This window comes from Antrostomus carolinensis, unplaced genomic scaffold (genome assembly GCF_000700745.2).
Source record: "Antrostomus carolinensis isolate BGI_N321 unplaced genomic scaffold, ASM70074v2 scaffold22868, whole genome shotgun sequence".
Classification (NCBI taxonomy): Eukaryota; Metazoa; Chordata; class Aves; order Caprimulgiformes; family Caprimulgidae; genus Antrostomus; species Antrostomus carolinensis.
Window position 1 is genome coordinate 21,993 of NW_010332610.1, and position 16,419 is coordinate 38,411.

The 16,419-nt window shown below is 40.2% G+C and overlaps 1 protein-coding gene across 1 annotated transcript in view; it reads left to right on the forward strand.

Moving 5' to 3' along the window:
• The window catches only part of ALKBH8 (alkB homolog 8, tRNA methyltransferase), a gene marked incomplete at its 3' end in the record, with an annotated part of 34,161 nt that extends 18,353 nt beyond the window's left edge, over window positions 1-15,808 (forward strand). The window contains exons 7-9 of the mRNA XM_010173580.2: window positions 10,224-10,330; window positions 14,574-14,728; window positions 15,543-15,808. Coding sequence (XP_010171882.1) covers window positions 10,224-10,330; window positions 14,574-14,728; window positions 15,543-15,808 — 528 coding nt within the window. The remainder of the gene's footprint in view (window positions 1-10,223; window positions 10,331-14,573; window positions 14,729-15,542) is intronic.
• Window positions 15,809-16,419: the final 611 nt, after the last annotated feature.

Sequence of the window (16,419 nt, forward strand, 5' to 3'; positions counted from 1 at the left end):
AAGCTATGACAGAGCCTGTATTTTAAAGTTTCATAAGTAAAAATACTCTTTTTTTCCCCTCCCCTTTTATATTGGTGAGACATTGTAGTTTCCAGGTGCCTCTTTGTATGAGTTGTCCCTGTGGTGAGTCTCTGAGGTCTGGCATTTACTACTCGTGGGCCAGTAGTGGGCAAATAGCTCTGCAAGGCTTTGTCTCCTGTTTCGCTTTTGTTGGAGTCATATCAGCCTTCCTTCTTCACAGAAGAAAGAAACTTGTCATCTACTGTGCCTTTCCATAACGCTGTTCCTGGCTCTGCAAGGTTTAGTAAGTCATAAATTGGCTAGAATCCTACTTCAGTGCTGAGGAAGGGCGGGCAGCCTCTAGCTTGATTGCTGTGGCATCTCTGATCTGGAGGATGCACTGTGACTTGCTGAGGTGTTTCTCCTGGGTCTGCTAGAGTGGGAAGTTGTCTTACTCCATTCTGTGTAGTGGTTTTACGTTTCTTGCACGCGCTCCATGGTTTTGGCTGCTGAGAGGGAAGGCAGATCTGTGGCTTCTCTTGGTTTGTACCACTTTGCTTTCTTCCCAGTCAATTGATTGCTCTTTTTATCATTCCATATTTTCTTTGAGTCATTGGTGTTGAGAAAGGGATGTGGGAAGAGTGTTCTTGTTGTCTCCTGAACTCCTTTGGGCAGTTGCATCAGCAGTGCATCTGAGGTGAATGTGGGAAGAGAGACAAAAGAAATGTCAGTGAGGAGAAATTTGAAAATTGCATCCACTTGCTATCACAGGGAAGAATACATAGAGATACCATGAAAAATGTCAAATAATTCCAGTTAGTTTTCTTACAATCACACTAAAATTCTGCTTGACTGAAACACTTTCTAAAATGTTTGAAGTCTGCAATAGGGCTTAGAATTTTCTGACTCTGGTCATAGCTGCTAAATAATGAAGGAAAGCTGCAAAATTCCTTTACCAACTTGATTTTATTTTAACAGAACCTGTTGTCTCCAGGCTATTTGCTGTTTCTGTAGCGTGCTTATTTTGTATGCTGAGGCAGCATCATTTCATTTCCAATTCTCAGACGTCTGGCTGTTAAGGCTTTACTGTGACACACAAATACAGATATTGAATTTTTCAGTGGAAACAAATGCATCCTCTGAAAGCATCTTGCTATTGCTAGAGATTTCTAATGCCTTTTCATGTGGTAGAAAATATATAAATAGATAAAAATCTTGGAAAAAGAAAACCAACACAGATTATGATGCACAATACTGCTAGAGATGACGTTGCTTGTGAGGAAAGTCAGCAGTGTTGGAATACTTCCTATCCAGACATCCAAACGTGCTTTTTGGTTTTGATTGTTTTACCTGCTTTAAAATAATACATATATTTCAGATGTGTGATACTTCTGTGGGGTGAAACATAGCAATTGTGTGAATTGATAAAACAATCTCCTTCAAATTTTGATTATACTTTATGGCCCTAGGAGATATCATAAACCAAGAAGCTGGCTTTCATTATTTTTTTAATTTGCGAGTTATATTCTTTTGTCTGCTAAGGAATTGCTTTTCTTTATGTCTTTGAGCTATTTCTTTAAATTCATGCCCAGATCTTTGTTCCTCAGTAGATTTCCCTTTTACAGTGAAGATGTAGAGGATTAAGAAACGGGCCATATGGTAGTTTCTATAGCAATAACTTGTCAGCTCTTGTGAGGTACGATGCAAGATTTAGCTTGGGAAGGCACAGTTTGCATGTCTTGTACTCTGGCAGTTCTCGGTTGTTGTAGTGGTCTCTGGGACAGTTGTTAGGTGGAGTTGTGCGAAGGGCTAGTTGACCTTTGTTTCAAAGTAAGGCTGAGTAAACTCGTGATTTCCTCCTTTTGAATTACAGATATTCAGCACTGAGCTATTTACACACTTTCTCAGTATAGAGGGTGCAAGATTATAGTCGTAATAGTGCAGGAAGGTGTTTTAATTAAGGCAGGACTGTTTTAAATGGAGTTGAAGCATCTGCTGAATCCATACTTGGATGTCTTATTTAATAACTTGCTATCAGTGGTATTCAGTCCAGATTAAGACACTTAAATTTTAGTGTTTACAAGTAGGTGTGTACTGTATGCCTGAGCTCCTCTGTTACCAATGGGGATTGAGCCCGTCCAGCCTAGGGGGTGATTCAGCTCGCGCTAAACTAGACATCTAGTGTCTCTTTTCACCGATTTCAGTTCCCTAATAGGATTTTTAAAAATCTATGCCTAAATGTAGATGTCTTAATCTTGCACTGAATGACTGTTCCCATCCTGTGAGTTATAGTTAGCTTGGATTCCTGTACTACAGCACTACAAGCAGAAAGCCGAGACCTGCAGAGGAGAGTAAGGTCTGATGAACATCCCTGATGTTTGTGAAGAGTGAGGGAAGACAGTTTTCCACTCTACAGGATGATGAGCATGCAGCCTGTTTTACCCATGCCTTGAAATACCTGAACCTGGAAGGACTTGTGCCACTGTTGTCTTACACTAGCCCACTAGTATGTGGTATGAGTGTACTACCCTGAACAGAAGTATTTCAGGTCCTCTTTCCTGGAAGTGACTCTCTCATTACCATTGGTGTTTCTTATTTACTCATCCAAGGCCTGGTATGTCCTGTATCAATTATTATTTTTGTTATCTGGAGGCCTTACAGTCCCTTACACTGTTTCTGTTGTAGAAAGCTTGCAATTAGAGGTTGTAAGGGTCAGTCACAGGACAATAAATTTACAGGTAGGGTGGCATGGGAATAAAATTATGAGTGAAGAGAGTCCTGCTATGTTTATTTGCAACCTCGGTAACATGGAAATTGCAGATTGTAGTGTGTTTCCACAGATTTTTGTAAGTGATCAGTGATTTTAAAAGGTGAGAGACTTTTTTAACATGGAATTCTTTCCTTTTCTGCTTAGATATTGAAAATCTCATTAAAAACTTGCAAGTTTTTAATGTGTGTAGGAATTACAGATATGCCACAGCACCAGGTACACGTATGTGCACACCAGAATCCTGTAAATACCATCATCCTTGCATATAAAGTTGTCCTCGTTGTAGAACAGCTGTGTCTGTGTTGTGAGGACTTGTACCGTGGTTTCTTGGTAGACATTTGGTACAGTATTAAATATGCAAATAAGGATTAATTGCTTTTAGAATATAGAGTAATATGTTAAGTGCAAGTCTGTGGAGATGTATTTGAGGATGCAAAACTGCTTTCTTGTGATGTCTGGTCATTATATCTTGAACAGATTGAACCCTCTGAAGACCACTAGGATCAGGATATATAAGAGTCCTCTTGTGCTCTTCCAGTGAACTGTACTCCATCAGAGAGCAAGTGGTACAAAATCTTTGGGAATTTCCTTTCCTTTGGGAAGGAAAATGAGTGATTTTGTACATTTGGGGCACATTCTGCCCTGGTGTATGTGGATGCATCGTCAGTGTAGTAGCACCCATGGATGTGAGGGAAGACACATGACTGAAAGAACAGAAAATATTGCAGAGAAGGATAAGTCAATAAAGTAAATTAAATTAAGACTAACAGCATTAGCCTTTTGCTTTCTGTGTCCTAAAAGAGTTTAAGCTAAGAGCTAAGGAGATGCTTTATTAAAGGATGAAAATGGAATGTTAGCAAAATTAAATAAACTTAATATTGTTGAGGACTTACCTGATTCTTTGTCTCTGGATTCACAGAAGGACATCAAGGTTGTATGCTGGGGTTAGCATTTTCCGGAAAGGAGGGGTAATGCAACTATTGCTTTTACTGTAGGGATTAAAGGTCTTTTATGTAATATTCAACATTGAATTTTAACACAGGTAATGATCTGGCAATCTGCAAAGGCCACAGGTAATGACCTGGCATACAAAAGAAACTTGATGCTTTTAGAGTTAGTGGGAACTGGCATATTTGATGGGTAGTCTTTAATGGATTAGGTTTGTTATGTTCTTCTTTTAGTCTGGCTGTTCAGTCAGCAACATAAAACAGTAACCCTGGGTTTACAAAGAGGCTTGTGAGAGAGAGAAGAGTTGGCTTAAGAAGATACATGGGTGAAGCATAAAAATTTGTAGCTGCAGGGAGAGACCTTGGAGCGGGAACAGCAGCAGTCAAAAGTTGGTGTGATGCAGCATCCCAACCTCTGCTGAGGCTGGGCACAGCAGCTGCCCTGTTGGACACCACGAGGAGCTGGCATCCAGCTAGTGGGGTGACAGCACAGGGTGCTGCAGTGGAGATGCTCATCTGGGGTGACACCTGTGTGAGCCTGGGGAGGCCTTCATCACTGTTGTGTGTGTGGGGAGCACCCACATCTCACAGGAGGGGTGTGTGAGTAGGGGAGTCCCCACTGCCAGGAGAGATGTGAGTGCTGGTGGCTCGTGTGACCTCTGAGGAGTAGCTGTGCTCACTGTGGGATTAGAGGTCTGGGGGATTAGTTATGAAGGCAATATTGACATTTGTAGGTGTTTATTAACATTTTGTAGGCATCTAATGCTGTGGTTTATCTGTTATTTTGGTGATGCTTTTGTTCCATGTATAACTCACTGGTGGCTTGTTAATTAAGTGTTGTTAATAAATCAGGAAACTTACTTTGATTTGATTTAAACCACAGGAGCTGAGTAGTTTTTTTCTGTTACAGTCATACTCAAAGTATGGAGCTAAGTATTTCCAAGACATAATGGAAGTCTGGTTTTAGATGTATTTCATGTGACAGCTGTCCTCAAAAGGCAGGGTGGATGAGACTGCGCTGTCTTTGGTCCCCTTCAGCTGATGTGCTTCCCCCCAACCCCTTTTCCCCTCACTTGTGCTGTCTGCTAAGAAGTATAACACTTCCCTGCTTTGTGCTATAAAACTCCAGGTGGAGGTGAGTTGCAACACAGTTCTCCTAAGGCTTCAAACACCTTGAACTGTAAATAATAATGGTACTTTTGGGCATACCTCCAAACAGTGTGGACCTGAGGCAGTGTGAGTCACTTGGCCTCAAGGCTGGAGATTGTCTCTAATCATCTTTTGTTTAGAAATGTAGGTGTACCCAGGGTAGCTGAATTTCAGCACTGCAGTTATTCTTCAGTGGCAATGATCAGTGATGAGGCACAGTAGAGGAGTTAATGGTGTATGTCAGCTCTCCTGTTCAATGTTGTACTGGTTGAAACACTTCTAATAACTTGGTGTTGGTGAACCTCAAGTGATGCATCTCTAGGTACAAAAGGAGAGGGGTGTATATTCCAGCTAGCTGTGACAAGCCCTGCAGAGGATTGGAAGCTCCTCCATCAAACAGGAGTTAGCTTGGAAATTGCAGCAGTTTTCCTTTTGTTGTTTACTACCTGAATCTTGTAAACAGAGTACAGACAACAAGAGAATTTGTGTATCACGAAGTCAATGGCGTATGTAATAGCTAGGAGAGATACTGGTGTGCTGTTCAGTGGATACGCTCTCCTCCTTGGGGTTATCGGGGAAAATCATAACAAGGTGAGACCTCAGAGAGAAAAGAATGAAGTGCTGTCTGTATATTGAAATAGTTTTTTAAATATTTGTATCCTAGACTTCAATTAAGAGGAAGAAATATATAGATACTTAAAACGACACAGAAAATTCAGGAAGATACTAATGCATTGCATGGATGGAACTGAATTTTTAAAGAAATAAAACCTAGTAAGTGTATCAAGTATCTGACTACCATCACCATAGTGCCTAAATAGATAAGTGGGTTTAGCAAGACATGGTATGCTTTGGTGTAAATCTGATATAGGGGAGGCCTGTGCATGTGTTGAGAAATTTTTGAGGTAGGCAGTACTGAAATATTTCATCATCATGATTATCAACGTTGCACTCCTTTTCTGAAGTGTGGCTAGAGACCATGATACAGAATGGAAATATCAGCATAGGTTACATAATATAAATTTCCTATGACATGGATTATTTGGAGAAGATAATCTTATTTTCTTTCCCCATAAAATTCAGCATTTTTCTGAATTCCAAATTTGGGGATTTAGCATGGTTTTTGTAGTGAAAGGCACTGTGTTACTGGCTGATTGCCTTAGTCCTGTGTAAGCCAGCAGGCTCTTGTCTCTCCATAGAGCCTGACTATGTTGTTCAAGCTCCATGTGTGGGCTTTAAACCTCTCAGCTGTCTTTGAAGTAGATATTCTTTTTCATCTTTTTTACATGTGGGAAACTGCTATGTAGGCTGATAATGTGTCTTTGCTCTCTGAAAATTCAGTAAATAATGTCAGAGACTTGAGAAGCATTCCACATTGTACTTTTTTTAGCTTTAGAGTGTGTTTTGTCTAAGGTAGTGTATTACGAAATACAAATTGCATCTGAGACAAAGCTTAAAAAACCAATGCTGCCATTCCATGCTGTAGCCATGAAATCCTTCTTGATGTTGTCCTTATAGCCCCTTGCATTGTTTCTGGTTTGTCTTCAGATGTTATTTATTTGGTAGACCAGTCATTCATCTCCATCCTCCTGCTCCTTCATGAAGTTCAGCATCACTGCACTGGAAGGTGATGCAGACTTCTCATTCCTCAAGGAGTTAAAAACCCCAAACTTTCTTCCCTTTCTCTTTTAAGCTAGGTTATTTTCTGGGTTTTGCGTTTTGCTGTATTTTATGCCACTGGAACAATGTTCATGATGTGTCCCTTTGCTTTGATGTTTAGCCATCCTTGAAAGCTGTTTACTGCCTCATGTGCGCCCTCATCACGAGCTGACTCTCTTAAATAACCTGGCATCATGAAAAGATATTTAAATCCACAGCTAGGTATTATTAGCTGTTTGTTTCTTTCAAGTTTTTTGGTGTGTAGACAGAGACAGACCTTTTCTGTAGTATAAAGAAAGAAGGTAGAAGTTGTATAAGATCAAAGCATCCACTATTATTATTTTTGAATGTAATCTCTGGATGATGCACCATGGGCTAGCTGGAAATTTGATCTTTATTGACTCTGCCACCTAAGAGAAAAAAGAAAATAGGTAAAAATGAAAATTGTAATTGGAAATAGCTCCTGCAGAGCAAAGCTGTCATGAAGCAGATTGATTCAGCAGTGGCAGAGTTGCTTTATTGATTGTGAGTCCTTAGTAAATTAAAAAGAGGACCAAATGCGTTAATCTTTTGTGTGCGTGTGTGTGCGACAGCGACAATTTAGAATGTTCTGCCAGGGTAAAGGCACATATAGGAGTGTGGGAATGTTATCTACTTCTGTCAGTAATAGGCTTTTTAGTGATAAGAACAGAATTCTTCAAAAACCCTTCTGGGTTAAATGTTCTTTACTGTAGACAAAGAATAGAAGAAATATTGTTGTCTGGGTTTTTTAAGTGTTCAGGTGCAGTTATTCTAGATAAAGGAATGAAATACAGGGATTGCACTGATTTTCTTCATATGTTCACAGAGAGTTTGTTAAATTTGATTCTCTATCTGAATTGCAATGTCGAATTTGTTAATAGAAAAAGTGCAAAACTTTAATATGTTCTAGCTGAGCATCTCTGCTTCATAAACAAAAGTCAGTTTTGGATTTGGATTTTTGACTCTTCCACTTACTGCTAATTACTTTATGTCATTGCCCATTTGCAAGTAAATTAATCCTTTATTTATATTTTCCTCCCCAAATCATCACAGTGTGTCATAAGGATGAAATTAGTTTAGAAAGGGAGCAGTCACAGTGTGTGAGATGATAGTAGAGAAGCTTATCCTCCACAGAAAAGTAGGGAGCAGGGACAGAGCTGGGATCCTGCGCTGGTGAGGACTAGACTTTCCAGCTGTTACATAGGTAATCTCCTGCTTTTCAGCCTCAAATCTGCACCATCAGAAATTGTTTCACATATTTCTTGTTGGCTTAGGATAGCTGGAATTGCCAGGAGGACATGCTCTCCTCTTTTACTCTCTGTTTTCCTGCCACTTTTGCTGAAAATCCAATAGTTTTGTGGCCTCTCATTGCCAACGTTCTATCTGTTATGGAGCACTCTGAATCTCTGCTATTTTGAATGCACAGTTGTTAACACAACAGAGTTTGAGGAGCATCTTCTGTGAAGAGACTGTGGCCATGCAGTTGGTGGGGGAAAAGGTATTCAAGATAAAGCAGTGGAGAAGGCAGGGAGCTGGAGGAACTGTTTCCCACTGCTTCATATAGAGTCCCCAACAGAGAAGTGAAAGGGAATGAGGTCCTCTTCCAGGCCCTGGAGGAGAGTGGCAACTGGAAGTGTAGGGGACATCATAGAGGTCTCCTCATTGGCTCCTGGAGAAAGTGCAGTTCTTGACCATCATCTGCAAGAACAGAGCTTTGTAACTACTGCTGACCCAGAAAGAAGGACAGTAGGGTACCTGAGCTTCCAGGAAGGAATCTGGACAGAGTCTCAAGTTCAGTTTATTCTGCCATGCTTCTGAAGAACCCAGTCTCTATCTTGTCCCTTCACACCTGACCCCAACAGCAGTGAGCTACAGAGGCAGAAGACAGACTGAGGTACCATCTCGCCCATTTCATCCAGCCACTTCACTCCCCACTTCTTTTCTTTTCATGCTTTTCCTTTCCTTATTTGCTGGTCCTGATTAGTCATCCTATGGTTTCTTTGCTTTACCAGATAGCTACATCTTTTTAGAGGCATGCACCTATCTGTGCTTTATGGGACAGACTCCCCATCAGATCTGTGAAGCCACTGTGTTTTCTCCTTCACCTCATGTGTCTGTGAGGATATCTAGAAGAAACTGCTAAGTGCAAGGGAAGGAGTATATTAGCAAGTGGCTGCCATTCGTCTATTTGTGTAGCTATTGAAGTGTTTCATAATCATTCGTCAGAGCTTATAGGTAGGCTTTATTCATTTATTCCTGTTTCCCCATATCTCTCTTCCCCTTTCAACCCCACTGTTTGTCACCCCTGTCATTTCTTGCCTTAAATTTAGACAGCTCAAGAGGAGAACCTGTGTCGCTCTTAGTAGTTTGCTTCAGTGTGCACAACACTAAATAGTAAATGTTGTAAGTGGTAATTTGTAGTATTTAACAGTCTTGCTTATTCAGTCCCTGTCTTGCTGATTTTTTCTGCTGAATGACTGATTGTTGCACCACTGTTTTCTCTTTGTTAAACTCATCTGTATGCAGAAGCAGAACTGCTTAATTTGTTTCTATCTGGCATACTGTAGTAAGTCTGCTTTTAAATTGCATAATTAGTAGGTTACAAATCAGGTGGCAGAAACTTTCATGGTGCTAATTCTCCAGTGTAGCTGGAACCGCTGACTTGAATAGTTTTTGACCACTTTCCTTTTTTGGTAAGTCTTTGTAACTTGTTTGGCTTGCGTAAATGACCTACTCCTTATTTTCCACAGCAAGAGTTTCTTTCATTTGGGAAATGTAAAATTCCTAGCCCAAGCAGAAGCAAAATGTGGCAAAATGTGCCACCTGGGCTGTGAAATTGTAATAAAGCTGAAAGCGTTACCTCAATATATTGCCATGGCTAGAAGCCAGGTGGCAAATAATAGAAGGATGGCCTGGTACTTGGCATGTTAGTCGGGATATTGGGAGACTGTGTGCACTTGTTGTGCTGCAAACCTCTGAGAATGTGGGCAAGTTGGAAGTTATTTCTCTCACCTAATACTGGTTATCTAAATGTTATGTGTCTACTCTGAGTTAATTGTCTCAGCTCAATCTGCTATGAAGGTATAGGCATTTCCAGAGGGCATAGAGTCATTCCACATTACTTAGCTCTACATTTTAGACTAGAATGACTCACTCTGTGGAGATACTTGTCTCTCTGTGCAGAGGCTTCACAAAAAGACAGTAGCTGACTGCCTTAGCCCAGGTACCTAACTTTCAGATGCCTGAGTTACAGCAAATGAACCCTCTTCTCCTCTTACTCACTTTGCCCTTGGTTGAGGGGTAGTAATCCTTTCCTGCCTCACAGCTACAGAGTTTAAACAGTGCTACTGTGTTCTCAAACAAAGCTTTCTCACAAAGAAAGCTGTTGCTGTGAAAAGAAAATAAATATATATATATATACAGTTAGTATTTTAATTATCTGTATATACACATATATTTGTGACTGCCTCAGACTTTTGAACACAGTGCTGAAAGGGAAAAATCTTAAGGACAGAGACCTAGAGGCTTTTGCATCCTTAGGAAATATGTAACTGTTTCATGGCAATATTCTGATGAACACATTGAAGAGGCAAAGCTAGGACTTGAGAATGCCTGGCATGTATATGAAGCTCTGTAAGGCATCCTCATTCGTGATGGCTGGTTTTGTTTCTTTTTAGATTGTGATGGATTTCAAACACCCTGATGGCCGTATGGTGTCAATTATGCTGCCCCGGTGCAGTTTATTGGTGATGGCTGGAGAATCCAGATACCTGTGGACACATGGGTATGTGTAAGAGTCCCTGCATTGCTGATAATAGAAGAATAATATATGTGATGTTTGTTTGCTTTGTTAATGATGTTCTGTATTTAAAATTGCTCTGAAATAAAGAAAGTTTTATAATTGTTATATAAATTTTACTCCTCTGCTCAGATGCTGTTCAGGTTAAATGGAAAAAAATGAGGATTTTAAGAAGGTAATTGCCAGTCCCTGAGCTGCAGTTTCCTGCTGCTATCACAAGTGAAGTTTCGCTCTGAAATTGCTCTCACTTACATCTGGGGTGTGAAAGTCCTCAATGACGCTGAGCTGGCAAAGAATTGATTGTAGTGCAATTAGCTTCACCATTTTCTTTCTCTCTTTTCAGCCCACAGCTTTTCCCATTGGATCACATATCCCAAAGTCTTTAGAGAAGGGCTGGTTTAAGAGAGTGACTTCCCCTGTACAGAGGGCATGCGAGTGACAAAAGAGAGTCTTCCTGAGCTCTTCCCAGCTGCTTTAGGGACACTTTAACTGCTGATAAGGTTGCATTTTACTGAGCTGGTTTGGGATCCTGAAAAATAGATTTATTGAAATATGTCTTGAGGCTTTGCTTATTGTAGATTTGAAATACATAATTTTTAAATCATGCACCTCTGGGAGATACATACAGTAGGAGTGCTGAAATTGGCAAAAAGGCTAAAACCTTGGCAAGATCTGAGAGTGACAGTAGTGCACTTCAGGAGAATATGGAAACCTTCATATTGGACAGAAATGCCCACAGTAGATGTTTCTTCCTTTGTTTGACCTAAGCAGTCACTGATACAGCAGTCAATTGGAGAGACTAATTACATTCTGTGTAAATTAAACATCAAATCCTTTTATTGGCAGAAGATTTTCTGCCTTTTAATTTTACTGGTTAATTTTTTGTTATAAAGAAGGGTGAATATGAACTCCCCAATGACCTTTACATTGTTCATTTTTATAGAGTGCTCATACCACTTGTATATTCCCTCATTAAATTAAGTAGTTGTAAAAAGCAGCTGGTACTTCTGACATGCATCACTGTAGAAGCCCAGGGCAGTTACGTCCTTTGGTTTTTTATTTACAAGGCTGAATGTGGATACCAGCGTTATAAACTTCTTACTCTGTCCTGTCAAATGCTGTCAGTTGTCTTTTGGAAGGGTTACCTACAGCTCTGGGAACATAGTGCGGTTTCTGTGTCAGTGACGTTGCTGACACTGCTCAGCCCTGGGCATCAGGCAGCTCCATAGGGCCAGGTTGGAGCTGAGGCCAGGTTGGAGCTGAGGCCAGGTTGGGACGTCAGGCTGGTGGTCAAGGTTGGAGCTGAGGCCAGGTTGGAGCTGAGGCCAGGTTGGGACGTCAGGCTGGTGGTCAAGGCCCAGATCAGTGGGGCAGTGGCCATGCACAGACATCTAAGGGAGATGCATCTGAGGCCATAGCTGGGGCAAGACCCAGCAGGGCAGCCTCCGTTTAAAAGCAGCTCCCAGGGGAAGAAGGGGCTGGCCTTTGCTGAGGCCTCTGGTTGTCTTCATGACAGCTTTCTCCAAGGCCACCAGCTCTGCTCTTTCCAAGCTGGCCCTGAGCATCCAAACTCCCAGGAGGGGGAAGGATACATGCAGGGCACTTGCCAGCAGACGTTCAAGTTGGGGTAGTGTACCTGCCTAATAAGAGCTGGAATGAGATTATTATTTAACTTGTACCTTCAAGTGATGGTTGTCTTTTGAGAACCAAAGACAAAAAGTACATTTAAAATTATGATTACTGATCTTTCTGGAATCATAATTTTCTTTCATGTATAAGTTATTCCTGCCCCAGTGCTTGTCCACCTTTCCTAAAAATAGTTTTTCTGTATATTTTTAAAAGCAGTAATGGGTCAAGATACTCAACTGGAGTAAGCTTTCCATCATGCTGGTGAAGCATACTGTTGTAATCAACAAGATTAATCATCTAGTGAGTAAGTGTAGTTAATTCACTTGCATACATATTGTCAGGATGTATTTAAGATCATTTGTGATGCCTTTTATATACTCCTGAGAAGTCAAATTAGAGAGCAAAAAGTTCAGTTTTGAAATTATTCTGGAAATGATTTCAATGTGCCAGGGGAATTAGAGACTTCGTTTTGACCCTATTAACGAAGTGCACAGGAAAAGGATTTTTGTTCTGTTCTCTCTGAAAGAGAAACATACGGTTAAGAAATAACAGTGTCATCAAGGAGAGTGAAAGATATGTGCTCTTTTTGTCTCATAGGTGAAAGTAAAATTCCAGCTTTTCTGATGAGGTTTATTGGTGATGTTTTTTCTGATTAGATTCATTTTTGCTTGGGTAACCTGGCAGAGCACTAATCCTGACACTTCAGTAGTAAAATAACTCTGTGCCAAGCAAGACGTGCAGCATTTTATTTTTGACACTGGGAGTCCTGTTTTTAGCCCAGCGTTTACCTAGAGTCCTTGCTTGGAGTATAGGCAAAAGGAAATTACGTAGCTTGAAACTAGAACTTTGAAAAAGAAGACATATTTCTGAAAATATTAGCTGCTAGGCTTAGCTTTTTGCTGCAGGTACAAAAGAAAATCAAATAGAAAATTTACAAACTTGGGATTTTAAGTTGTTCTGTCCAGGGAGTCTTGGGCATCCTCAGCTGCTTATTTTATTATAGCTTCGTTATCTGCCATCAACAAGGCAGTTCTTTATTAGATCCCATCCTTTCCATGTCTGCCTTTGGGAGATTTCCATTCTTGGGCCTGCTCCATGTCTCCTTTTTGTGACATGTAGATGGAGCATCACTGTGCTGCTTCCTGATTTCCAGACAGAAAGGACTTGGATTTCTCTGTGACTGGATTAGAGATCAGCTTCCCTGTGGTAGGAGTGATGGCATACAGCAAAGCATGGGAATACTGATCAGGCTGCAGGTTGCCTTCTCCGCATTCAGATCATTCTTCTTGGTTGAGTACAGGCACTGGTCAGCAGCTCCGTGTGCCCTGCAAAAAAATTCCAGTAGTAATTTGAGATGAGACTGAATGCTCTGCTTTGTTAAAAGGTGTAAGACACTTTTTTTCCCTTTCGGCTCAACCTATGAGGGTTAAACTCAGCAAGCCAATATGGAAGATAGTTTTATACTGAGAGTTTGTCCTGCTGGGAGCCAAGTCAGCAGCTCTGAAGGGGCTTCACTGAGTAGCCAAATCCTTGAGTTGGTGTTGTTTTTTGTTTTTTGTTTTTTTTTCTTGAGGAAATTTCTGCATTAATCTCCTTGATGCATTCAGGGAGTGTTTCACCATGACAGTAACAGCTTTGAAGTGCTAAGCTATTTCCCTGAAGAGATTCCATTTTGTTCCTAGAGTATCTACTTTTTCCCATGTGCAAGTGATGGGAAACTACATGTAGGTGTAGCTGTTTCTCTTCTCTCATGTTGTATTTCACATTTTACTTCCTCATTTTCCTCTTCTCAGCTTTGAGAGATTTCCATTTGTAGGGCTATTAAAAAATTCTTGATTTTGGTACTTTTTTGTAATGTAAACCTCTTCAGAAAATTATTTGAAACTTTTGTCATCCTAAGAAAGTTCCAAATCACTTTTGACTTTATGAATTTTGTCCTTTCAAAAATGATTTTGTGTCCATTAAAATCCACGCCAAATCCAGGAGCAGCTTAAGAAGCTCTGCTGCAGTTTGCTTGCTTGATAGATAGATTTTGGTCAAGAAAGATCTACAGCAGAGTTTCTTCCTTTAGGCATTTTAGCAAATCTCCAAAGTGCTACGTTATTTGCATCTTCTCTTGTCAATAAATGGAAAAGCAATTCTGTTGCAAAGCAGAATTCATTGGAGAGGCCCATTTATAACAAGAAACTTCAATCTGCTAATGTAGAGCTCAGCCAATTCTATGCTTTTATACTCATAGCCACCATTTCTGGTACTGTATTTTATCTTTAAGGAATATATTTTTTATATAAAATAAATATTAAAAAATGGAAGTCCTAGAAAAATAAACAATCAAACTTTATGGAAGGAGAGGAAAGGAAGGAAGGGAAATGTAATTACTTGCAATTAAATAACATTTTAATGTCATTATTTTATGTGTCAGCTCCTATTTTTTTTCTCTGAAATTGAATAAATTGAAAACTGAGAAGCAGCAGTACATTAAATAGCATGTTGTAATCACACTTGTCAGTGTGTAAGAATTGCCTTCTTATAAAGATGAATTAGGTTTTTTTCTGATGCAAATAGAATTATTCTTTTATTTCGTCTTACTTGGTTTTAGGATTACACCCCGAAAATATGATGTTGTTCAAGCATCTGAGCTTGGGCAAAACGTTGGAACAATGACTGTTGATGTTGGAGATTTAACACTAAATCGAAGGGAAACGAGGACTTCATTTACATTCAGGAAAGTGAGGAGAAGCCCTTGCAATTGCAGTAAGTGCCTCAAGGTGATCTTCGAGTCAGAATTGTTATTTATCACCAATATGTAAGGTTTTGGTTTGGTTTTTTAAGTGAACTGCTTTATCCCTTTGGGTAGTTTTGGCAATCCTGGTTAGCCATTCCTGAGTGGCTCAGGGTTAGGTGTACCACATGGCTTGAATTGGTTGCATCTATGCGGTTGCTGGAGTTTCTGTGTACAGGAAAGCATTTGGCTTGCTCCAGAGCCAGGCAAGTAATCTGGAATCCTGCATTTCATTGGGACCTCAAGTGCCAGAATAATGTAACAAAATAGAAGATGCTACTGTTCTTCAGGTTCCTGTCAGGTTTTGTCATAATTTTGTGAAAGTAAGTACATTAGAGAAGGAGGAGCAGTCAGATCTGCAGTGGTAGAGCTGTGTAAGTGCCTTAGGGTGGTACAGTTAACAATAGATAGGTGGCTCAATGGTTACATGGAATTGAAGTTCATTTGTGCCATCAGAACAGAATTTCAGAGGCTGAATTGCAATGATGTAATGATCTTTGATATTAGGGGCACTGTCTCAGTTTTGAAAACATAAACCTCATTAGCATAGCAGGATGAATGATCACTGCTAACAGCCTCTTGTACACATGGGCAGGTTGCTTGTTTTAAGGTCATCAAAAACTTCTGCAGTTTGACCTGCATTTCAGTTTTTAAAAAGCAAAGGAGGAATGAAGCATTTTTTGCATTTTAATATTTCACTGCTAATTTTATTTTGCTAAATAAGTTTAACCAACAAGGAATGACCAAAAAAAAATGTATTGTTTGTGTATTTGTTGCTATATCTAGTTTACCCATCTGTCTGCAACAGCCAGAAAGGACAGCAAAGACAAGTACAACCTGCATTTCCCCACAGTGAGGTGGAAGCCTCAAAGCTGGAGCAAGAATATGTACACAAGGTGTACGAAGAGATTGCCACACACTTCAGCAGCACCAGGCATAGCCCATGGCCCCGAATTGGAGAGTTTCTCAGGTCTCTACCAGAAGGGTCAATAGTGGCTGATGTTGGTTGTGGTAATGGGAAATATCTAGGTATCAACAAGGACTTGTACCTGGTAAGTAGTCGCTACTGTCATTTATTTTCATTGATACTAGTGTTTATCCCATCATGCAGTTGTAGCATGTTGGAGCTTCAGTTGTGGGAAAAGTGCCGAGAACAGAAAGCTGTTTCCTGATCCAAGATCAATTACTAATTGTGTTAGGCTTCCACATCCATTCACTATGTGCATTACCCTTTTCTTTTTTCAAAGCCACTTTTGCTTTGAAAGTCAAAATATTTTCGTAAAAAAATTAGTAATGGGTGCATTGAAAAATTGTAACAGATGCTTGAGCCTTTGTTGTTGTGGTTGAATAAGCTTATTAAAAGGGAAAATGGTTGTGCAGTTTGAATGTTTCCCGCAAGTTTTTCACTTGTCCAGTGGGTGGGGTATGCAATGTACATGTCCCTGAAATCTCCATGGGCAGTACTACTTTTTATATATCCTCTTCAGTTCCCTTTGCCCTGGTGGTGTGGCTCATTTGTGACTGATGCCATGCTTGGCTGTTGCACCTCTGACTCTGTGTGTAGGCCTAGTAAATATGCCAAACAAAATTCATGGAGGAGTCTCAACTTCAGCACAGATTTCTGGCCTTTCTGTCACTCCCTTTTCTTCACTTTTAGACATTT